The following is a 23,561-nucleotide window of genomic DNA, read 5'->3' on the forward strand; positions in this document are numbered from 1 at the left end:
GGTGGAGAAAAGTCACACTGCACATACTGTTTTGCAGTCTGTTCTTTTCACATAGAACGTTTCATGCATATTTCCCATGTCACAGAATGCTCCTCTCCTGGGCGTTTTCATAGCTGCCAGGCATTGCATGAATCGACCTGCCAAATGCTAATGAATCACATACTGCTGCTCATTTAGTTTCATTCCATTATTAAAAAAAACACAAAAACTATTATTTAGGGACTTCCCTGGTGGTCCAGGGGTTAAGACTCCACGCTTCCACTGCAGGGGGTGCGGGATCGATCCCCGGTGGGAGAACTAAGATCCTACGTGCTGCACAGCCTGCGGCCGAAAAACAAACAAAAGCTATCGTTTAAAAAGCGCTATATGTACATCTTGAGGTACACAGAATATCCCGATGAAGTTCTAAAAGTTGATACCTTCTTTTATAACTTTCGACACATTTTGCCACATCACGGTTTCAAAATTGCCCACCGGTTTCTGAATCCAATGGCAGATCACCTGCTTCCCTGCATCTTTGTCAATGTCAGGCTTTATCCTGGGGGAAAATCTGTCCAGCAAACTAGAGTACACGGTAGCTGCTTTAATTTACATCTCTCTGATCACTAAGGAGGTTCAATATTTTTTCCATATGTGTATTGGCTATTTGAATTTTTTTCTTTTCCAAAATGTCCATTCATGCCGTCTATTCACTCTGCCCTTGGGGTTTGGTCCTCATTTGTTTACAGGAGCTCTTTACATATTAAGAATCTTAACGCGTTTTGGCAACTGCTACCACAGACTCTGAGAAAAACGATGTTGCCAACATTTTCCACAGTTTGTCTTTTGTGTATGCTGTTGTTTCTGACACACAAGTTTTTGGCCAAATCAATCAGCGCTTTCCTCTTTGGATTCTGGTGTTGTGTGGATGTATAAAAAGGCCCTTGCCACTGCATAAGCTGATACGCGTTCACTTGCATTTAAGCCGAGTTCTCTTAACCGTTTACTCTTTACACTGAAATATTTAAAAGAGCCACATTTTATTTTGAAAATGATGTGAGCCTTGATCTCATCTGTTTCTTTGTGGATCTCCAACTGTCCCACGGTCATCTATGAAATAGCCTGTCCTCTCCCCTCTGAATGTCACCTTTTTTTTAGTCACAGCTACATGCTGATATGATGTTGGCTCTGACATCTTTCTGCCCGTAGACTCTTGCGCCATCCTCACACCATCTGAATTCTCGCTGTTTTGTAGTTTATTGTTCTAATAGGAGATGCTCCTCCTTCTTTTTATTTTTTTCAAAACTTTGTTCCTCCAAGTAGGCAGAAAACTATTTTGTCAAGTTCCAAAATATAAATTCTACAAGGTTGGGAATGACATTAAATGTATAGAGTAATTTGTGGAGGATGGACATTTTTACAATATCAAGTCAACATTATTACCTTCCTGGGAATCTCCTGGCTGTCCAGTGGTTAGGACTTGGCGCTCTCCCTGCCGGGGACCCAGGTTTGATCCCTGGTCTCGGAACTAAGATCCCACAAGCTGTGCGGCCATAGAAGACCACAAAAAACCCCAAAACCCATGATCTTCCCATTTGCTTACGCTGTTTTCTTTTTAATGTACCTCAGCAATATTCACATTCAACAATTTCTAAAGTCCTTTCAAATCCTATGAGCCTAGAGTTATATACATACACACTAACGCCTTCAACCTGACGGTCAGATAAAGTAGATAAAGTGAGCTTTGGAAGAGTGAAATAAAGCTGCAAATTGTCTCAGGTCTCCATTCTTTTTTTTTTTTTTTTTTTTTGGCTGCAGTAGAAAAGGATAGCTTTATTACTTTGCCAGGCAAAGGGGGACACAGCGGGCTCCTGCCTCGAAAAACTACATGTCCCCCTCAGGTCTCCATTCTGCGGTGAGGCGGGGTCAGACAGCCCCAAGCAGAAGCCCAGGTTTCTGATGCGGGCTCCCAGAAGGGGCCCCCTGCTCTCAGTCATTATAAGAACTTGTCTGCCGTAAGGTCAGAGGATGGACTGATAGGGTGAACTGAGACCCAAGGTCACCCATAACTCATAATACCTGATGTACAGAACACCGTGTGGTTGAGGGCAAGGAATGTCTTTCTTTTTAAAAAGAAAAACGGGGGGAGCACATTTCTTCAATATTAAAATATTTAGGTTCCAACAGCCTCAACTGACAGTTAAAAAAAAAAAGCTAAACAAATTTACAGAGTAAAGAGTATTGGAAAAATCAGGCACGCTTTCATTAATTCCTTAAATTATGCAGGAGAACGCGCAGCCACGGAGCCCCTGGATTCTAGAACTAATGAAGCAAAACTGCAAAAAAAAATTTTAACAGCCTTTTGCTCCCTCAAGTCCTTGTTATAGGCAGCCAAGCGCTGGCTGCAGCTCTTACAAAGAGCGGACACCTACAGATGTGCGCACCCCTCCAGGAATCAGGAAGCACAGGGTCTGAGAGCTCCCCCACTCACAGTTCTGGAAGCTGAACCCAAATGTTCTGAACTTTGGCTACATTCAGACCCCTTTATTTTTTCCTTATTTGCAGGGGAGGGAGTCGGAGCCCCCTGACTGCTTCTTCTAGGACAAGGGCTGGTAATTCTGTTTCGAATCCCTTTTTGAAGCTGAAAGAAGGTTGGAACCCCGCCTTCACTCAGCACTGAGAGAGGCCTCCGCTTTTAATATTGCATTACTGAGCAATCATTATAATCTTGCCCATAAATTTGCAGCTGGTATCAGTATGTGGTCCAAAGCTTTTAGAAGTATTCAGGGGAACAGCTCTCGCCGACTGGAGAAAGCGGGCCTTCCAATTACACAGGAAAAGTGCAGCAAAATGAGGAACATCTCCCTAATTAACTGGCCTCATTGGTGCATCATTCTGGGTTGGATGTGAAATTTAAGGAAGGAGAGGAGAAGGTGGGTGGGGGGCGCTCGAAGCGAATCCCAGGCCACCTGTTCTCTGGGTTACTCTTTCAGACTCAGGGAGACGGTGCCATCACCCAGGTGCAAAGAAACGAGGGCCCTGGAGGACCTCTTAGGGCAGCAACCCCACCCCACTGGTGCAGCTGTGGAGACCCTTCATCCCCACATCAGTCCACTTGGGAAGGAAGGGCACAGTGACCACGGCCTCTGCGTCACGGAGTGTGGGTCCTGGAGCATCCTCAAGACGGGAGCCCCAGGCTTAGCGCCTGCCAAAGATCTTCCTTCCCAGAGCTCTTGACTTTATATGGAGGTTATACGCAACTGCCCAGTGGCAAAATGGACCACACTTTCAAGGGGAAACAGCGCTTCTGGTTGAGAGCAAGCTAATGGCTGCAAATTCTGGCAAAGCAAGGAGTCACCGACCAGTCAGTAGCGTCCCATGCCGGGATGGGACGCTGGTGAGGTGCATCGCGAGGGTCGCGGCTCTGACTTCCAGGAACGGCTGGATGCGGAGAGAGCAGTCAGTCCCTAATTAGAATACATCATCCATCTTCCTGACACTTCAGTGAAATGTCTGTTCCACTCTGGAGCTGCAGCTTTGTTCAGAGCAGGTTAATTGATATTCTGATGCCTTCGCTCGCCGTACCCCTGTGGCTCGGTTCTGTTTTATCACACATCAAAAAGGCCGTATGCTCAGGGCACTCCCTGCACCGGCACAGAGCTGGAGGTCTGCACAGCTGCGAGGGGTACGGTATCACAGGAGGGACAAGCACCGAGCAGATGTCACAGATGAAAAAACGGGGAAGAAAAGCAGCCAGCGAGCCTAGGGAACGTGGCGAGGCCCGGCAGAGCGCTGCCGGATGCCGAGTGGGCGGCCCGCTCTGTGTGAACACTGGCCTCTTCTGCCCTTCTGACTGTTATTAAAGCGCAGTTAGCAACTTCACGCTGCAGGACTCTTGCCCTCTGGGCCCCCTGCCTGTTTGATGCGGTGCCCCTTGTCTCCTCCCCTCTCCTCAAAGACCAGAGCGGGGTGCCCCCCTGGGTTCTCCCTAGGACGCCCTGATCCAGCTCCCGGCTCCAACCGCAGCCTCTGGAGCCTCCATCCCAGGCGCTCCCCGGAGCCGAATGCTGAACCCTCACCGTCCCAAGGAGACACACTGAGGCTGAAGGTTTGGATTCGATCAGACCCACTCAGCTCAGAGCGTGAACCAGGAGACACGTCGCAAGATGCATCATGGGCCGCCACCTCCCTCGCCTTTTTCTGATGAAACGTTATATGGTTTCCCAACATATAAAAGAGGAAAAACCGGGAGATTTTTATCAGCCAGAAAAGAAATGCATATTAAAAGATCAAGTTTGGGAAACTGATGTGTTTCAGGACAATCGGTGAGAACAATTTTGATGAATACAAAAAAATGTTGACATCAAATTGCCCCAGTACTGGTTCCTTTGGTTTATACAGAAACATGACAGTCTTAGCCTGCCATGGCATCTTCGGGCGCCTTCCACATGCAACTCATCTGAAAGGTGACTAGCGGGAAGTTTTACTTTGAAGTTTCATCTCAAACAATAGGCAACAGCTGCTGGCATCCCTGACCTCGTTCAAGCCCGCGCTGCAGCAGGACGAGATTCTCCTGTAACTCGCCAGCACACTGGCTCTGCCGCCCCACCGAGGCTTGGCCTGGCCGTTTCCTGTGCGCAGCCCCAAGACGCATGAGACGGGCAGACCCAGACAGGCTGAGACGGGCAGGAGAGATGTTTCTGAACAACCGACAGTGCCAAGTTCCACCCTTGCTTGCAAATCGGTGGACACAGGCCCGACGTTTTTCTATACAAAGGTGAATGTGGGAAAATCCGTACTCCTAGGTCTGCAGGTTAGAAGCCACTGATCTCCAGGGTGTTAAAATTTGGTAAAGCACGAATGTGAATGTCTAAGAGGCTTTTTATTCGTTCCAAATAGCTAAGAAAGCGTTTTAAAGTCAAATTCCTATAAAATGTCTGTGGGGCCACTCTGCAAAGGAAGATACAGTCAGAAAAACATACTGTTCCGTGCCCAGCAGACCAGTCCCACCCCAGCTCCGAGGCTGGGCGATGCCGAGATGACCCACCGCAGAGATAACGCGCTTCACGGCGTCACGTCTAGTTCCCAGGTTCAGACACAGTGGCCTCTGGTTGAAAGCACAAGAAGTAGATAATCCAACAACGTCCAGTTAATGCGTCCATTCCTTTCAAACACTTTAGAGCATGTCTGTGGTGTGGACCCATCTCTTCAGAAAGACGATTAGTCTGTTAAGGTGTCAGTTTATCATATGCTGGTGAAGAGCATGGGCTTGGGAACCAGCCTGTGCCACTGCCAGCCGTGGGACTTTCAACCAGGGACTCAGTCCCTCGGGGCCTCGTTCTCCTTCTCTGCAAAACGGGGACACTAACAGCAATCTACCCCACAGCCGCTGGGACGATTAAATGAGGACCGTAAACAAACAAACACATAAACAACAACAAAACAAGCACAGTGCCTGGCGATGGGGAAATGGCCCAGTCCATGTTAACTGGTTTTATCATTACTATACTTTTGAGCAAGGTGAACTCTGTTCTTTTCCTCTACCTCCTGTCAGGAAGGAACCCCACTTAAGACTGTAGAACTTAAGGGACTTCCCTGGCGGTCCAGTGGTTAAGACTTCACCTTCCAGGTTTTCCAGGATTGCAGGTTCAATCCCTGGTCAGGGAGCTAAGATCCCACACGCCTCAGGGCCAGAAAACCAAAACATAAAGCAGAAGCAATATTGCAACAAATTCAATAAAGACTTTAAAAATGGTCTACATCCCAAAAATCTTAAAAAAAAAAAAAGACTGTAGAATTTAATATAAAGAATTCATTTCAAAAGGCAATCTCAGGACTTCCCTGGTGGTCCAGTGGTTAAGACTGCACTGCCGATGCGGGGGGCACGGGTCGATCCCTGGACGGGGACCTAAGATCCAACATGCTGCGCGGTACGGCCAAAAGATTTAAAAAAAAAAAAAAGGCAATCTCTTGGAAAGAGCAGTAACTGGCATCCCAGATGTGAACTGAGGAAAGCTTTCTAATCAACGAGGACTTGGGAAGAACACATTTCGGTAAAAGTGAGGGAGTCTAGCGAGTCGTGGGCTAGCGCACACCCACTCCAGCGCGCTCATCCGTTTTCCAGTGCCTGCCCAGGAGCCACCTGGGACGCCAGCCTGGGTCCAGCAGATGGGAAACGACAACCATGCTTTTACAGTGGGGTGGGCGTTTCCACAGGAAGACCTGGGGCGCATTCATTCATTCATTCACCCATCCATTCATCAACTCATTGCCATATTTCTCCACCACTGTGTGTGGTACACTGTGCTTTCATATTGAAAAGTTCAGAAGCCCTGGGTCTGGGGGCTTGTCCAGTAGATAGCACCTGGGGGTGATCAGTCACTGGTTCATGAAACTAACTACCCCCTCCCCAAGCCTGGCTGACCCAACTCTGTTACTTAGGACTCTTTCCTAACTGGCCATTCGATTTGTGCAAGGCACTGAACTTCATCTGTAAAACGAGAGGATTGGACCAGGCAACTTCTAGCAAAGACATTTATGGTCTAACAAAGACATTTTAAGAGTGAATAGCTACTCATAATTATGCAGGGAAAATAGGCATCAACCAGGACGAGGGACTGCCCTGCCTCTAAGGGTCTTTGCACATTAAAACATGATAATTTACTTGCAATCATGCAGCCTGATTCTCCTGTGAAATTCTGCCAGCTCTCGAAATCATGAAAAGAAAGGGGAAAACCCCGTAGGCAGTGGGGGCAGACCTCGGGGGCCGCTGACAAGTTACCTGGGTCTGATCAACACCTGTAATGACTCTTCTCCCAGGGAATTCTGAAGTACACACTGAAGGTCAAGTGCTGGGTCTGAGCTGGGTGCACACGTCAGCCCAGAGCTCCTGGCCTCATTCTCAGAGGTTGCAGTGGCCCGAGTTCACTGACCCGATGGTTTCTCAGGCCTCATTCCTCTCTCTCCATTCCAAATCCACTGATCCTGGCAGGGCTCGCAGCCAAGCAGCCAGCCTGTAGATTCACGCCTCCTCCTCAAGCTGGTGCCCTCTCCCCCTTTATCCTGGGACCGCCACACCTGTCCATCCGGGCCCTGGTGCGGGGAAAGCACTAGCCGTGGGCAGAGTTGTGGCTGGGTCCACAACTGGGCTCCAACCCTGGAGCCTCGTGACCATCAATTACCTGAGCCTTGAGTCTTAGCCTGGAAGATGGGGGCGGTCAGACCCACCTAAGGGAAAATCCCTGCAATGATGGCACAGGATTACTGACGACACGTGTCATGACAAAGTTCCTGACCCAAAGCAGGCGCCTCACAGACACGGTGCCTTTCTCTCTCCTAAGAACCGTCTGCGGCGCAAGGGCACTCGCATTTCCGCAGGACTGAAGGAGGCTGAATCTCCAAGTGGCTGACTTTACAAGGCTGCCGCTTCAGGCCCCAAAAGGTGGGCAGTAGTCTGGGGGACGCTCTGGGCCTCCCCTTCACCAGGAACAGCTGTCCCTCCATCCCCTCCGTCGGTGGGTGCTGGTCACCACTGGTCACTTTCCCTCTGTCCGGCTGCCCCTGGTGTGTCTGGGTCATTTCCTTCGGAAACACATCCCATTTTCATTCCCTCTCTCCCAGTCAAAACAGCCTTCCCCTGCGGGCTCAGTTCCTTGGGGACGTTCACTCTCAACCCACCCGGAGGCCTGGACCACTTTCCACATCTTCCTGAGCTCATTTCAGCTCAGGCCTGTGTTCTCCTGCTGCCGGAGACCAGACACCACAGTGCTGCTCCAGGAAAACCCGACATGACCAGCTGTGGAAAGCTCAACGTGAGAGGATCGATGGCGTGTTCAGAGAACGAGAACTCATCAGTCTAAAGACTAGTGAATTCCACACAGTCTCAACAAATAAAAGGTACGCCAAAATATACATATATGCGCGCTCTGGTATTCTAACCAATACTCTCATTTGTAATTAATATTATAGGTAGTACGTTTATAATTAAAATTGGGGGTACTTAATATGTTACAGATTATAGCTAAAAATCATTCACTTTAGTTTCCACAGTTCTTCCAAATCCCACTGACTGACGGTATTAAGCTACAAGCGGATCCCCAGACCCCCACATACCAACTGTTTAACAATCTCCTTATCTGCAAAGTAGGGATAATGCTGACGGGCCCACACTTCCTGGTGTTCAAGGTTAGGTGCAGTGATGAGCGTACAGGGCCAGCTCAAGGTCTGGCCAATTGCAGGTGCTGGAGAACGGCAGCTGCAACCGTCTCCGGTCTCTGGCACACGCCATGTTTTCACAGTTGACAGCTAGCTGCAAAACTAAGCCACACCAAGAGCCTGGGAATGGGCGATTGAGGGTGCCCCTCTGTTCCGTCCTCCTGGTGGGCGTTTCCAGCTCTCGGGAGGCAGGTCTCTGATCCGGCCCCTGGATCCGACCTCAACCTGCCAAGGGTGACGTGGTCGGTGGTTCTGAGTCCAATGCGGTCTCCAACATCACCGGGCCTCTCCAACGCTCTCTGCTGCTCCGAAGCCCACTTACAGTGGCCCGAACATCGGGCTCTGTCCTGCATTCCAGCCGTCTCTTTTCCCTCCCCGACAGCAGTTAGAAGGATCCTAAGGGCATCCCAGGCATCAGCTGCCCGCAGAGCACCCGGGGTGCCTGCTGCTTAGCCAGCAGATAGGTGGGCCACACACGCCATGAACAAGCCCAAGACCACACTGCAGGGTCCAGAAACACCCACAAACGAGGGACCCACAAGGGGGTACTCACGGCGTCCAGCCCGGCCCGCAGAGCCCTGCCTCGCTGTGACGCATGCCGTTCAGTTTTCCGAGTGGAGTTCAGACCTCCCCTCCAGATGCCCAGCCATCCTGACTGCATTTGTGTTAGAGGAACACACAGCCCCGGGCCTCAGCAGAGCTGTTGATCAATAAACCCGCACTCCTCAGAGGACGCGAGTGACATCTACAAACCCGCGAGTGTCAGAACAACGGCAAGAAAATCCCGCGTTCCCACCGTCAGAGGATGAGAGCTGGGTAATTCATGCCAGCCCAGTGACGCCGCCAGGAGAAGTAAAACAAACAGCAGGGGGTTCTGTAGACCAGAATCGGGCTTCTGCGTTCCGTTAGCGTTTCCACTATAAAACACTCACTCCCGTTACGGGCAGGGACGCGTCAATCTGTGACCAGACGGGAAAAAGTAAACAAGAGTCTAGAAATCTGCCAAGTAAATGTTAGACTCTCGGTTTTACAGTCGAAGTGTGCTCCAGCAACATCTCCTTTATCATAAAGTAACAGAGCATCTCCACGATATGAAATGAGATCAAAAAGAAGTTAACCTGTGAATGCAAAGTCTCACTTTGCATTTTCTGTAAAGGAAACACATGCACTGATCACGGGGGGGCGGTGGGAGGGAAGCGACCCCCTTCCAGGGTGCCTCGGAGACCTTCTTCTCCCTGACTTAGCAAGCTGGGGGCGTGGTCAAAGTTTCGCCTTTGGTGACGTCGTTCTGCAGCTCCAAGGAGAGAGATGACGTGGTGCCAGACACCGGAACTTGCTGGATTTCTGGAAGAGCAGTTCTTTTTTCAGGCAACACACGTATCCTTCCTTTGGGTCAGCAGCGGGGATCCGGCACTGCAGCCTCCTTTTCTGTAAAGTGGGAGAATCACAGTGCTAAACGCCTACCTGCACCACTAGCCACGGGCCCGTGAAAGCGGGCACTCTGTTTCCTTTGTTCTGTTTTGTCCCTCACACAACCTAGAATGGTCCCTGTCACACAGTAGGTGCCTGTAAGTCTTGGTTGTTGAAAACCTCGCAGGACAGCTGTGCGGATCTCACCAGAAAGTGCCTCCGAGCGTGGCAGTGACTTGCACCATGTGCTAGTCAAGGCTGGTTAACGACTATTGGTACCTTTACCTCAATGGACCCGCGCTGCTGCCCAGCACCTGTGCTGGGCTTAGCGTTGGCCTCTTCGGTGTTTTGTTTTTTAAATTTTTATTGGAGTAGAGTTGACTTACAATGTCGTGTTAGTTTCAGGTGTAAGCAAGGTGAATCAGTTATACATATACCCACTCTTTTTCAGATTCTTTTCCCATATAGGTTATTACAGAACATTGAGTGGAGTTCCCTGTGCTGTACACTAGATCCTTATTAGTTATGTGTTTTATATATAGTAGTGTGTATATGTTAATCCCAGTCTCCTAACTTATCCCTCCCCCACCCCACGTTTCCCCTGCGGTAGCCATAAGTTTGATTTCGAAGTCTGTGAGTCGGGTTCTGTTTTGTAAATAAGTTCCTCTGTATCACTTTTTATTAGATTCCACACGTAAACGACATCATACGATTTTTATTCTTCTGATCTTCACCACAGTCTCAGGCCTGACGAGTCATGGGGTGGGTTGATATTTCCTGAGCTCGCTGAAGGAGGGGCCTGCTTGCATCCCATTTAAGTAACCACAGGTCCCCGGGGAAATGCTCCATTGTTCACGCCTCTGCTTTTTGTGGAGGCGTTGGGAAGACTTCCTGACCAGCCGCTGGGGATGGGGGGGTGGTTAGAACTCAGCACCCTGTGCGCAGGCGGGGCAGCGTCCCTCCGCAGGCCTCTGCCGGGCCGCCCCGGGGGACACGGACGCAGCAGGTGAACCTGTGTTATCAGGGTGTGTTATCCGCTCGGGTGGGTGGGACTCCAAGCACCCTGGTTTGGGAAACAGAAAGGAGAGGTGCTGCAACACAGAGCGCGACCGAGGGGGGTGCCAACTACCACGTGAGCGCCGAGCATGCCGATCCCTGCCCAGGTCACACTGAAGGTCGCTGCCGACGGCCCCGCTCAGCCTGCAGGGGCTTCTTGCCTTACACCTGGCGAGAACCAGCCCTAACCTCCGGAGGAGTGAACTCCAGCCCAAGTGGACGCTCACAGAAGGAAAGAAAAGCCAAGGCCAATGGACAGAAGCCAGGGCCGGGGAGGCTCCAGGTAGTTTTGAAATTTCATTGTTTTTCCCTCCAGGCACTACAATTAAAAGACTGCTGGGACTTCCCTGGTGGCGCAGTGGTTAAGACTCCACGCTCCCAATGCAGAGGGCCTGGGTGCGATCCCTGATCAGGGAACTAAGATCCCACATGCCGCAACAACTAAAGATCCCACACGCTGCAACTAAGACCGGCACAGCCAAACAGATAAATTTAAAAAAAAAAAAAAAAAAAAGACTGCCAGCTCTCATGCATGCAGGTACGGGATGTTCCAGAGCTCACTGGAGCAATGATTCCAGAAGCATGTTGTGGGCTCGCTGGCGGGTCAGGAGCCAACCCCGGAGGGTACAGGACCCCTGCCTAACACACAGGGAGGCCCATGGGGGCAGCAGGCTTCCCCCACCCATTAGTGATCCTGGTTTGCTCTCACTCGACTCACTTCGCATGGGAAAGCGGAGTAACCCTGCCCAGTGGGCCTCAGGGCCAGGCACGGTGCTTGTATGACGCGCTGCGCACCCCAGAGCCCTCGAGGCCTGCCTGCAATCCCCGGGCGCCCACACGGAGCCGCACTGAGGCCCGCCCAGCTCCCCCACCAGGTCCTGCTGCCGCCCACCAGCCCAGATGTGCGAGAGACGGCACAGGCCAGCAGAGGCAGGCACGAGCCATCCGTGGAGGCCTCTGACTTTTCACGGGTGATGAAACTCCCAGCGCCTGACAAGCCATCATCGTTGGGCACAGCTGCTTCCTCCCCACAGCTGGGCGAGGTGGCTGGCCATACATGGAAACATCTCTTCTGTCTCTCTTAGCCTGATGGTCCCTGTCTGTGATGGTCCCATTCCAATCGGCCTGGTCCTGGTGATGCAGAAATACCTTTGTCAAAGGGATGGCACAGGGTCCCGGGGTCCCGGGCTGAAGCCAGGCCTGGCAGCCAGGTGTGGTGGCAGGTCCACACCTGTCCTGGCCCGCTGGTCCCCTGACCTAGGCTAAGTCCCTTCCTCCATTCGGACCTCAGTTTCCCCTTTCATAAAAGGTTTCAGGTAGGAATAGTTCTCAAGACAATGTTTAAAAAAAAAGTTGATGAGGGCTTCCCTGGTGGCGCAGTGGTTGAGAGTCCGCCTGCCGATGCAGGGGACACGGGTTCGTGCCCCGGTCCGGGAAGATCCCACATGCCGCGGAGCGGCTGGGCCCGTGAGCCATGGCCGCTGAGCCTGCGCGTCCGGAGCCTGTGCTCCTCAACGCGAGAGGCCACAACAGTGAGAGGTCCGCGTACCGCAAAAAAAAAAAAAAAAGACAGATGCTTCTCTGTGTAACAAATACTCTTCAGAAGGATGTTCTTTCAAGGGCGTGTTAACAGCAGCTGACTCCAGGTCAGCTTGGTTCCAGGGAAGGGAACCAAGTGGCTGGGGGACAAGAGTTTGAGGGGGACCTGGGTACCTTTTGAATTTTGAACCATATGAAGGTCCTGCAGTCGAGAAATAAATTTGTTCATTTCTTAAAGCAATCTCTCTGGCAGCGATATGAAGGCAGGATTAGGAAGAAAGAGACCACAGTAGCTGCAGGGAGATGGATTAGGTGCCAAAGAAGGGAAAGGGATTCTTGGTAATCCAAAAAAAACGGAGAGCAAACGGTGACTATGGTGAAGGTGAGATTTAGATTCTCTTTGGTACTGAGCCTTTCCCCTCACATTTCCTGAACTCCCTGCCTTACTTCTTAGCTTCCCTTTGCCCTACAGATGTGGTCTCAAGAACTGGGCACTCCCGGACTCCAAGAACTCGGCTGCCCCTAAAGAGAAGCCAATTGGTCCCTGAACGTAGTGCCCACCTGCTTTCGATAATTCCAATACAAAGTGCTAATTTCTCTTTCTCTAATGTATTTGATGGTCACTTCAAAGACATTCTTCAAAGAGATTGCATGAGACCAAAAAAAAAAAAAAAAAAAAAAAAAAAGAAAGAAAAGGAAAAAAGAATCCTGATGGGTTATGATTGCGTTCTTTCTTTTTCCCTGAACACTATTCCCTGCCTCCTTTTTGTGCTCTAAATTACCAATTCTAGTCCCTGCGAAGTTAAATAATTACCATATAAATGAATATGCATATGTGTCATTTTTCTCCCTAAAAGCAAGAAAGCCTGTTTATTTTGGACGAAGGTTCGTTTTGTTTCTGAACAACCAGAGCACATAATTAGGAGCCTCATCTCTTACTCTTGAAATCCTGTCTCCACCGGGAAGAGATGAAAAAGGTACTGGATGTCCCTGGAAGCTCAGAGAAATTTTAAAACAAATTAAAGAAGGTATTTCTTTACTCTGCAGGTAACAATGGCTTGGACACAATCAGAATCAGAATGTCAGGCCAGAAGGAGCTCCAGTGCTCGAGCCCGAGTCCAGTGTTTTACAGATAGAGAAACAGAGGCCCCGGGAAGTGAAGTACTCGCTGTAGACACACAGCGTGTGATGGTCAGACAAGAACAGAGTGGCCCAAAGCATGACTGCATGGTTGTATCCCGGTTCTGGGACTGGCTGTGGGGCTTTGTGCAAGACTCTGCGAGTCTTAAGATGCTACATCCCTAAAACAGGGGTGATGGCAGCCGCGAGGCTCCACTGCGCTGTGGTACAAATGAAATGAGATCGCTAATGCGGCACTCAGCCCTAAACCGCCAATCAGTGGTCACCACCAACAGTATAATAATTACAGCCTCTCGGCATGGTGTACTCTCAGTGTGGTGTAGGGGACGAAGTGCCAGACCGGGGCTCCCAAGCCTCTGTTTGGCGTCCAGACAACATCTGCCACCACCATCAGAATAGGAATGATAATGAATATGATAAATATTAATACAAATCGTATTAATTCCACCAACAGTGTTGCGTATAACGCACAATACGGTCATAGAGTACGATATAACTAACAGTAACATCACTTATAACTAATTAATAATGCTCATAAACGTTATGGCCATTTTGAGGATGGTGGTAGCTGTCGGCAAGGACTTGGGGTGCCTGGGCTCACGCTGTGTCCGTGCTGCAGGTGAGCTGTGCAGCCTGGGCTTTCAGAGAAGCTCAAGAAAGCCTTATGGAAGTTAAATGTGTGTTTGAGAGACTATTCTAGATTACTGAGGGCAAATCTGGGATGTCCAGTTGAAATCACAGAGAAAGTCATCCTATTTTCCCCAGAAACCGTGACTCAGTGACTTACAGAGGTTAAAAAATTTTTTAAATAGACAATCAGGGCTTCCCTGGTGGCGCAGTGGTTGAGAGTCCGCCTGCCGATGCAGGGGACGCGGGTTCGTGCCCCGGTCCGGGAAGATCCCACAAGCCGCGGAGCAACTAAGCCTGTGCGCCACAACGACTGAGCCTGCGCTCTAGAGCCCGCGAGCCACAACTACTGAGCCCGCGTGCCACAACTAGTGAAACCCGCACGCCTAGAGCCCACGCTCCACACAAGAGAAGCCACCGCAGTGAGAAGCCCACACACCGCAACGAAGAGTAGCCCCCGCTCAACCCAACTAAAGAAGGCCTGCGTGCAGCAACGAAGACCCAGTGCAGCCAAAAATTAATTAATTAATTAATTTTAAAAAAATACATCCCGCTGAGGGGTTCCGGTCTGGGTGACTTGGGTGCACTCATACCAAAGGAGTGACACCCACCATGTGACGAGCAGTGCTGGTGAAGAGGAGAAACAGCTCAGCTCTGAAGAGCAAAGAGACGAAAGGCAGACCCAAACGCTTCCTGCCTGGGGATCCGCAAGGCCAGGGTTGAATTAGACTTGGCCACTCATAACCAATTACGGATTAAGGCAAAGAGCGTTTTGTACGAGAAAGTCCCGTCCCGTTTCCAGTCACTTAGGGTGCTCTGCCCTCCCCTTCACTCCTGACAAACGATTCTCTCACCATTTCCCAGATAAGAGGGTGACCGATGGGTGGGTCAGTTTTAGGAAGAGTTGGTCTGAGGTTGGGTGAACTAAGGCGGCGGTAGGGGTCGGGGGAGCTATATTCCCAGTCCTGCCTTGTCTGCCTGCCGGCCCCTCTGCCCGAGACAGCCTCTCGCAGACTGTCCCGCCCCCATCTCGAGAGGCTTCGGTGACAACTCAACTCCCCTGGGCCTGGTTTCCCTTCACACTGTGTTTGTGGCCCCATCACAAGCCCTCCCGGTCGGCTTTGCTTTGGGCACGTGAGGCTCTGTCTCCAACTGCATGTGGTGAGCCTGGGGCCCAGGGTACCACCCTGCTCATGGGGAATTGAGAAGGGTGAGTGGGGGCAGGGGGCAGGGTCCCAGCAGGATGGACAATGCCGTGCCTACAGCGGGCACTTGACTGGAGTGGGTGGAATCGAGCCGGGGGGCTTGGGAGCCGGGTCACTAGGAGGGAACTTGGTTACAACCAAAGTCTGTGGTTAAGTGGCCTTTCTCCTAACATTGCTGGAAGGTGGAGGTCTGTTTTTTATTTAGAACTGAAGAGAAAGGGTAGAAGTGTTTTTATCATCGTGTGAAAGTATCATTTAGGACAAGGGTTAGCAAACTACTGCCTGCCGCCAGTTTTTATAAATAAAGTTTTACTGGAACAAACCATGCCCTTTCATTTATCTATCATGTATGGCTGCTTTCACATTACATCAGAATTGAGAAATTGCAACAAAGACTGTACGGTCTGCAAAGCCTAAAATATTTACTATCTAGCCTGGACAGAAAAGAATGTGTCTACCCCCGATGTATACTGGCCTCTGAGCTCTGGGCGCTTGCCTAGGCCTGGGCAGTAAGAGACGATCAGCTCGCTGGGAACAATTTGAAGTCAGAGGAAAACAGGCTGTTCAGACCAGACTTTGAAACTCAGACTGCAGCTTACTTGAGGCTCTCTCGTGATTTAGACCCACGCGGCTGAGGACCATGCAGAGCAAGCCTGTGAGAACTGCTCCTCCTTCACCAGTGCCCTGGGAAGGTGCCCAGGCATCTTTACAGACGTGGGCCTCTCAATCAATTTTTGAGCAAGAGAGCGTATGTATGTTTCTGTGTGTGTGCGCCCACGAGTTCCGGTTCTGGGCAAGACAGAGTACGCCCGCTGTAACCTGTCAGCCCCACTGAAAGCAGCTACGATGCACGGACAGAACGCAAAGGGCGGGCATCTGAGGACTCAGAGAGTATCAATACAGTAGTAGGTGAACTGGGGAAGAAGATCAAAGTTCAAGATCCCTGCAAGCCGGCGTCCCCGAGCTGGTCTCTCCAGGCGGCCTGAGACCTGAGATGGGCAATAGGGAGGGACAGGGACGGGGCCAGGAGCCCCTATTTCTGGCTCGAGAAGTAAGAAAGGGGACTCCCGGGCTTCCCTGGTGGCGCAGTGGTTGAGAATCCGCCTGCCGATGCAGGGGACACGGGTTCGAGCCCTGGTCTGGGAGGATCCCACATGCCGTGGAGCAACTGGGCCCGTGAGCCACAACTACTGAGCCTGCACGTCTGGAGCCTGTGCTCCCAACAAGAGAGGCCGCAACAGCGAGAGACCCGCGCACTGCGATGAAGAGTGGCCCCCACTCGCCGCAACTAGAGAAAGCCCTCGCACAGAAACGAAGACCCAACACAGCCAAAAATAAAGAAAGAAAGAAAGAAATAAAATTTAAAAAGAAATGGGACTCCCAACACAGAGAGAGCAGGGGAAATCTCCCTGTGTTTCCTTTTCTTTTCTGTTTTTCTGCACTCCCGCCTTGAGGCCATCCTGCCTGACAAAGGGGGCCTGCGGGGGCCTGAAACTCTTACAGCGCAGGGGACCCTTCCTCCCCAGTCCCTAGAAAATGCAGCCAAGTCCCGTGAATTTTTCCTCTCACTGTCCTCCCGCCACTTGGCCCTGGTCACAAGCATTGTCACAGGAAGCCTGTGACAGAGCCAGGTAGATAAAGGCCCAGCTTTCTGGCCAAAAGATCATATAGGGGGACACCAGGGAACTGGAGGTCACCAAGAAGACGGCAAAGAGGGGAGCGCAGGAAAGCGACCAAATGACGTCGTTTATGGACTCCCGCCTCACCCCCGAGGTGTGCACGCATGGGGCTGACCCCGAACAGCCTTCCAGCCTTCCTGAGAAATGACCTACAGCACAGCCGCTGCCCAGGCCCCCCTGAGTGGCACCCACACAGCACAGAGCTGTAGAGAACCACACAGCACTGCAAAGGCTTGCGAACAGAACTGAGGTGGAAACCACAGCCCAGAGAAGGCGGTTAGAACTTGCGACCCGAGCCCAACTGAATCAATTGTCTGCTAAGACGAAAATATCAACATTCGTCATAGGATTCAAGCAAGACCCAGAGTCTCAGGGCAACATTTTGCATGTTCAGGGTACAAAATTACTTAGCACAGGGAGGACCAGGAAATTTCAGCTCACGTGGGATGGGACATCAGACACCACTGCCAACGTGACTCAAGGGCTGGAACTGTCAGGCAAGACAGTGAAGCAGCTATTACTGAAACAACGGCAACGACAAAGCTCCCTGTGAACAAAGGCACACGTAGAAATCCTCGGCAAAGAAACAGAAGACAGAAAGAAGAACCAAATGGAATTTGTAGAACTGAAAAATACAATAATCAAAATTAAAAGCTCACTGGGCGGGCTCAAGAGTAGCCTGGAGATGAGAGAGAAAAGATTTAATGAGCCCGAAGCTAGTTCAATACAAATTATCAATCTTATCAACAGAGAGAAAAGAAGATGGAACAAAACAAAACAGAACAAAACAATAGAGCTTCAGCGACCCATGGGAGAACACCGAATGGCCTGACCTTCATGCCAGTGGAGTCTCGGAGGGGAGAAGAAAGAGAACGGTGTGGGAATTTAGTTGAAGAAACAACGGCTGAAAGCTTCCCAAGTTTGGAGAAAAACATAAACGTATAAATTCAAGGAGCCCCACAAAGAATAAATCCCAAAAGACTCATGCCCAGACATATCATGAACTTCTGAAAATTACAAACAAAGAAAACAATCTTGAAAGCGGCAAGAGAGAAAGGACACATTATTTATGAGTTTGAATGACTATGGATTTTCACCAGAAACCACAGTGTTAAAAGTGAAACATTTTGCAAAGTGCTGAAAGAAAAAACTGTCGGTCTAGAATTCTGAATCCCGAAGAAACTATCCTTCAGGGATGAAGGCAAAATAAAGACATTCTCAGAGGAAGGAAAAGCAAGAGAATTAACTGCCGGCATACCTACCCTAGAAGAATTGCTAAAAAGTTTTTCAGACGGAAGGGGACACTTGGAACATCAGGAATGAAGGGGGAACAAGAGCAATAGTAAATACCTGAATAAATATAACAAACTATTCTCCTCTCGAGTTTTTAAAATACGTTTGATGATTGAGACCGAAAATTATAACTTTTGCCCGATGAGATTTTTGATGCATATAGATGAGAACATAAGACAACTACAACATAAAGAGAAGACAGGAGAGAAACCAATATTGCAGATGCTGCCTGAAATGGTAAAATACCGACTCTAAGTAGACGGTGGAAATCTAAGTTTGTATACTGTAATTGTTAGGTCATCCACTAAAAAACAGAAAAACAAAAACACCTACAAAAAGATAACAGTAAAACACACAAGCGAAAAATTAACATGGAATACTAAAAGAATCCCAAACAACTGATAAATTGGACGAAGACCAAATACACATTCCTTCTTATAAATCACAATATCACAACCCCCGTCCACGCCCCAGGAGGCTGACCTCCACGGACGGCCTCACCTGGACCCCTGCCCTCTGGCTTCACGGGGTCTGGCGGAAGAGAGCGCCGGCGAGAGGTCAGAGGATGGAAGGAGAGTTCGGGGGCCCCCCAATGCTCCCTCTGCCCCTCCAGGTCCGGGGCGCCTCCCTCCCCACTTCTGCAGCTGTCCTTCCATTAAAGGCTCTCCTGTGACCCCGTGGGGTGGGCCAGCTCTTTCCTACAGGAACCCCGATGGGCTCCCCAGATGCTACCTTGTTATTTTTCCTCCATCCAAGGTGAAATCCACGTGTACAGCCTGACCTTCACCGAGTTTAGGTTCTTACCCTTCTCTGCAGGTCATCTCTGCTCTGGGACATAAACACACGGCCCTCAGTCTCCTTCAACTGGTAAAGGAGGCCCCCTCTCCCCGGAGCCCCCGCTGGCTCCACGTAGGGCTTCTCACCCGCCTGATGCAGTCCTCTTCCCTCAGGCGTTCCTGAAGCAGTCTGACGAGCAGCACGTCGGGCAACGTCTACAGGAAAGATGACACAGGATGAGAGTCTGACCTTCCGTGTGGGGCTCAAAGGGACACAAACTGGCAGGCCAGCGGGCTTGCTAAGAACCAAGGACCCGGCCCTGTGGACGCGAAGCTTCTCCAGGTCCCGGACCAGGGCCCTGTGGCCTCTGTGAAGCCCAGGCCCAGCCTGCGGCCCTGCCCTCGTCCAGCCTGGGCTCCTCTTTGATGACCCCCAACATGCATGCACGCCCACCTCCATGCTCTGGCTTCTCCTGAGCCCCCGCCCCAATGCTCTGCCCCACCGCCACCTGGGTGACTCCAGGTTCCCGCTGAGCCTCAGCCCCAAGTGCCACAGCCTCCAGGCAGCCCTCCCTGACCCTTCCCGGGCTGGGTTGGCGGCTGCCATAATCCTCGATGGCAAACTCTGTTACTGCACTAACCAGACACCCTTCCAGGGGCCTGCTCACATGTCTGTCTCCCCAAAAAGTTTCACAGTTCCTGGAGGAAAAGGACTGAGTCTTACTTGCTTTGTCCCCCAGACAACGGTGTACGAGAGGGAGCCGGTGGTGCACATCTCTTCCCAAACCCACATTCCGTGAGCTCACGGTGGTAGCCTGAAGCAGGCCCTGGTATTCTGTGGCATTTGTACTACGGAAATGGGCAAATGCTACAAAGGAGGGCTTCTTCCCTCAGAGAACTGGTTGTGAAACATTGACCAGCACACCTCTGCCCCTGTACCAAAACAGCGTCGGGGATGGAGGAAGCCCATGCTGACTGATGACTTAACGAAATTTCATGTTCCCTAATTCGCTCAGTAAGTACTGAAAATGCTGGTGGTTTCTGCTGAGCGTGTGCTGGGTGCCAGGCTACAGCAGTCAATGTTTACAGCTCTGTGCAGTCTGTACTATTTTCATCCCCTTTATACGGATGGGGAAGCTGGGCGCCAGAGAGGTTAGGTCACCTCCCTGGGCTACACAGCCAGGGAGGAGCAGAGGCAGGACCTGAACCCGGGCAGGCCAGGCTTGGGAAGGACAAACAAGCAGCGGTCGCGGGGGACGCGGAGTGACACCTAGAGTGGCCTTCCTTCTGCTTCCTCTCTTCTCAGCTGTCTCTCTCGGACCAGAAGTGACATCCCATTTTTCACAACCAGGTCTGCTCTTTCTAACAAAACCTCAAACGCCCCAGAGCCCATGCCCCTGGAAAACCCGCTCCCAGGTGTCCCCTTGACCTCTGGTCACTAAAAGCAGGTGCTTCTCCCCAAAGCCCCCAACACTCGGCCAAGGGAGACTCCTGGGCCAGCCCCGGGCCACACATCCCAAGCTATGTCCGGGCTGAGCAGCCTCCAGGAGGGGGCAGGGCCTCTGCCACGTGCGGGTGAGGGCCTTCAGGGCCACGGCCCAGCAGGGGAGCCCAGAGGCACCCAGCTGTGCAGTGAGGGGCAGGGGAAATCTACCTTACACTCCTTTTGCCAAGCTGGGGACCCTGAAGGGGGAACACGTAGGCCCGGGGGAGCGAGCACTTTCCCCTAATTTCCCGAAGTATCCTTAGGGCAAGCGGTGGGCCTGGCAACATGTCAGCGATGCTGGAGAAAAGTCTGGACCTCTCATTTTAGAGCCAGCGTCCAGAGTGACCAGATCCTGCCTCGGGAATGCTGCCGTGTCTGCCTGGAGTGATGAAGGAGCACCTAAAGGGGCAGAGAGCTGGGACATCATGGAGCCTCTGGGGCTGCTGACTTAGAAATGGCGTTTTAATAAGCCTCCATGCACGTGGCAGAACCCGTCCCCACCTCACTCTCGTTACGTCCTGGGAGCGAGTCAGGGGAATAGACAGCACTCGGCCCCTCCGTGTTCACCTGCGTGCCGTGAAGCGGCTTCGGTCAGTTCGCACACAGCGATTCCGAGAGAGGGAGTGGGGAACCAGATGTGCAGAGAAGGCTGGGAGGTAGGGGCCAGTCCCCACGGGGGCTCGAGTTCTCCTTGATTCTACAGGCAGCACCCTGACCTGTCTTCTCTTTGAGCCGTTTGAATGGGTTCCCCAACAAAAGCAGGCTGGGCCTGGGCATGTGGAGGTGGCAGTGAAGGGTGTCCCGGGAACCGGCTCACAGGGGAGGGCCAGGGGCTAGAGGGGGAGGAGGTGGAAGGCCTGTGAGCTGTGATCCAGAAGGTTCTCTCCGGCTTCAGGAGAAGGATGGCCCGAGTGGGGAAAGAATGTTCCCAGGGAGCACCTTGGGGGACCACTGGATTGGCCAGGGACTCAGACACTCATGATTTGGACCTTGGTCACCTGCTGAGTGACCCTGGACAGTGCCTTCAGTGCTCTGAGCCTCACTTTCCGCGTCTGTAAATGAGACGAAGACCAAGTGCTTCAAAGAGTTGCCATGAGGATTAAATGAGGTAATACACGTGACGCCTGGGACGTGCGTGGCCCCCAGCAAGGGCTTGGTGCTATGGCAATTGTTACCCTCAGGCCCCCTTAATAAGCCCTGCACCTCCTTCCTCAGCAAGGATCTGGATGAGGAAGCAGCTCTGCCCAGTGGGCCACTGATGCCTGGGCCCAAATCTCTCCCAACTCCCACTCACACCTCTGATAAAAGATGTAGGAAGTCAACATAAATTCCAAATGCTAAGGCCCATTGCTGGGGGGTGGGGGATTCCTGGAACAGACGTTTTTATGTAGAGCAGAGACTCACCCTCAGCATTAGGGCTCATCCCCCCAACCCCTGCCCAAGGCTGGCTCCATTCATGGTTCAAACTCCCACCTCTTGCCTACATAATGGCTGCTGCAGCTCCAGCCAGCTGGGTGACCTTGGGACTTGCCCTCTTCAGACCTCACACACTACACCAGTAGAAATGAGTAACAATACTTCAGTGTTTGCTTTTATTTTCTGCCCAGCATCCATACACTCCACCTCCAGTAATATACAGTCCCCCAAAGTTCCTTTGAGGCCACACTGTCTTGTCCTTCAGCCTTTACAGTTTCTGTGGGGTCAAGCCCACCATCGGATCCAGAGGAGGGCCCTGATGGGTCCAAGCTAATCAGCATATCCCACTCCTGGCCACTGTGATTGTTTCAGAGGCTGCCCAAGGCCCAGTCCCAGCGAGTGAGAGTCAGGCCCAGGACATGAGTGCAATCATCAGGGGCAGGAACCTTGCTTTCCACTGGATCTGGAGCTGAGAGGATGTAACAGCTGGAGCTGCAGCAGCCACTTTGCAGGCACAGGGGGGAGTATAAGGGAATAAAAAGAGTACAAAAGGAGAGAGAGAAACCAGGTCTCTTCAGCCCCAGAATGGCTTTTCCAGGATGTGGAATTGGAAGAGGAAGAGCAGACAGCAAGAGGATAAGGGAGGGGGCGCCTCTGATGGGAACCTGTAATGTCTCCCCTTGAAAGTTATGGGGCCACTATGGCTTCTAGAAGTGAACAGCAAAAGTCAAGAACAAGAGTGAGCGGGGGAGAGAGAATGAATGAGTGAGTAGGCCAGAGACAAGAGGGAGGCTAGCCGGCATCTGGTCCCTGGTTTCAGTATCTCCTAAGACGCCTCTGTGTCCTTACATCTGCCCTCTGCCCATTTCCTGCTTAAGCCAGTAGCTCTCAACTTGAGCGTGCATCCCAGAAGAGCTTGTTAACTCACAGATCACTGGCCTCGCCCCAGGGTTTCTGACTCAGCAGGTCCGGGTTAGGCTGGGAATCTGCATTTCGAGTAGGTTTTCGGGTGATGCTGAGGATGCTGGTCGGGGGACCACACCTGGAGCATCACCGACTTAAGCAAATTCCAGCACCCAAGACCCTACCGCACGTGGAAGAAGTTGCTGGAGAGGGAGAGTGTCCTGCTGGTGCCCACATGCCCCAACGATCCCAGGAACCGCCCCACCCCCGAGGCTGCCGAGGGGAACAGGGAGCAGCCCTGCCCCTCCCCTCCACATGTCTTCAATCCTTTCCTGTCCCCTGGTGTCCCCCGCCGACCCCAGGCGCAGCTGGTTTCCATCCCGAGATTCCTCTGCCTTCCCTGCCATCAGCCATTCGGGAAGCAGCATTCAAACAGGTTCTGGGACGCGGGAGACGAAGGGGGTGCGAGCTAATCAGAGAACACGGGGTGAGGGCTTCCCTGGTGGCGCAGTGGTTGAGAGTCCGCCTGCCGATGCAGGGGACGCGGGTTCGCACCCCGGTCCGGGAGGATCCCACATGCCGCGGGGCGGCTGGGCCCGTGAGCCATGGCCGCTGAGCATGCGCGTCCGGAGCCTGTGCTCCGCAACGGGAGGGGCCCCAGCAGTGAGAGGCCCACGTACCGCAAAAAAAAAAAAAAAGAACACGGGTTGAAAGGCGACGGGTCCGGGTGGAGCGCGGCGCCCCCCACGGCGGGGGACAGGCCGGCGACTTTGAGCTCGGCCCCTCGCGAGTGCTCTCCCCGCCGCTCACTGCCTCCGTGCTGTCTCGGTGCCAGCTT

At 51.9% G+C, this 23,561-nt stretch overlaps 1 protein-coding gene across 3 annotated transcripts in view; it reads right to left on the reverse strand.

Annotated features, from left to right (window-relative positions):
- The window catches only part of AK8 (adenylate kinase 8), a 128,131-nt gene that overhangs the window by 87,328 nt on the left and 17,242 nt on the right, over window positions 1-23,561 (reverse strand). For 2 of the 3 annotated variants that reach the window (XM_024762632.1, XM_024762633.1), the window contains one exon: window positions 19,066-19,134. In XM_024762632.1, the coding sequence (XP_024618400.1) occupies window positions 19,066-19,134 (69 nt within the window). Of the gene's footprint in view, window positions 1-19,065; window positions 19,135-19,642; window positions 19,785-23,561 lie in introns of those variants that run through there. The other variant, XM_024762634.1, reaches the window with a different exon arrangement.

Source organism: Neophocaena asiaeorientalis, unplaced genomic scaffold, assembly GCF_003031525.2.
Source record: "Neophocaena asiaeorientalis asiaeorientalis breed wild unplaced genomic scaffold, Neophocaena_asiaeorientalis_V1.1 scaffold78, whole genome shotgun sequence".
Taxonomy (NCBI): Eukaryota; Metazoa; Chordata; class Mammalia; order Artiodactyla; family Phocoenidae; genus Neophocaena; species Neophocaena asiaeorientalis.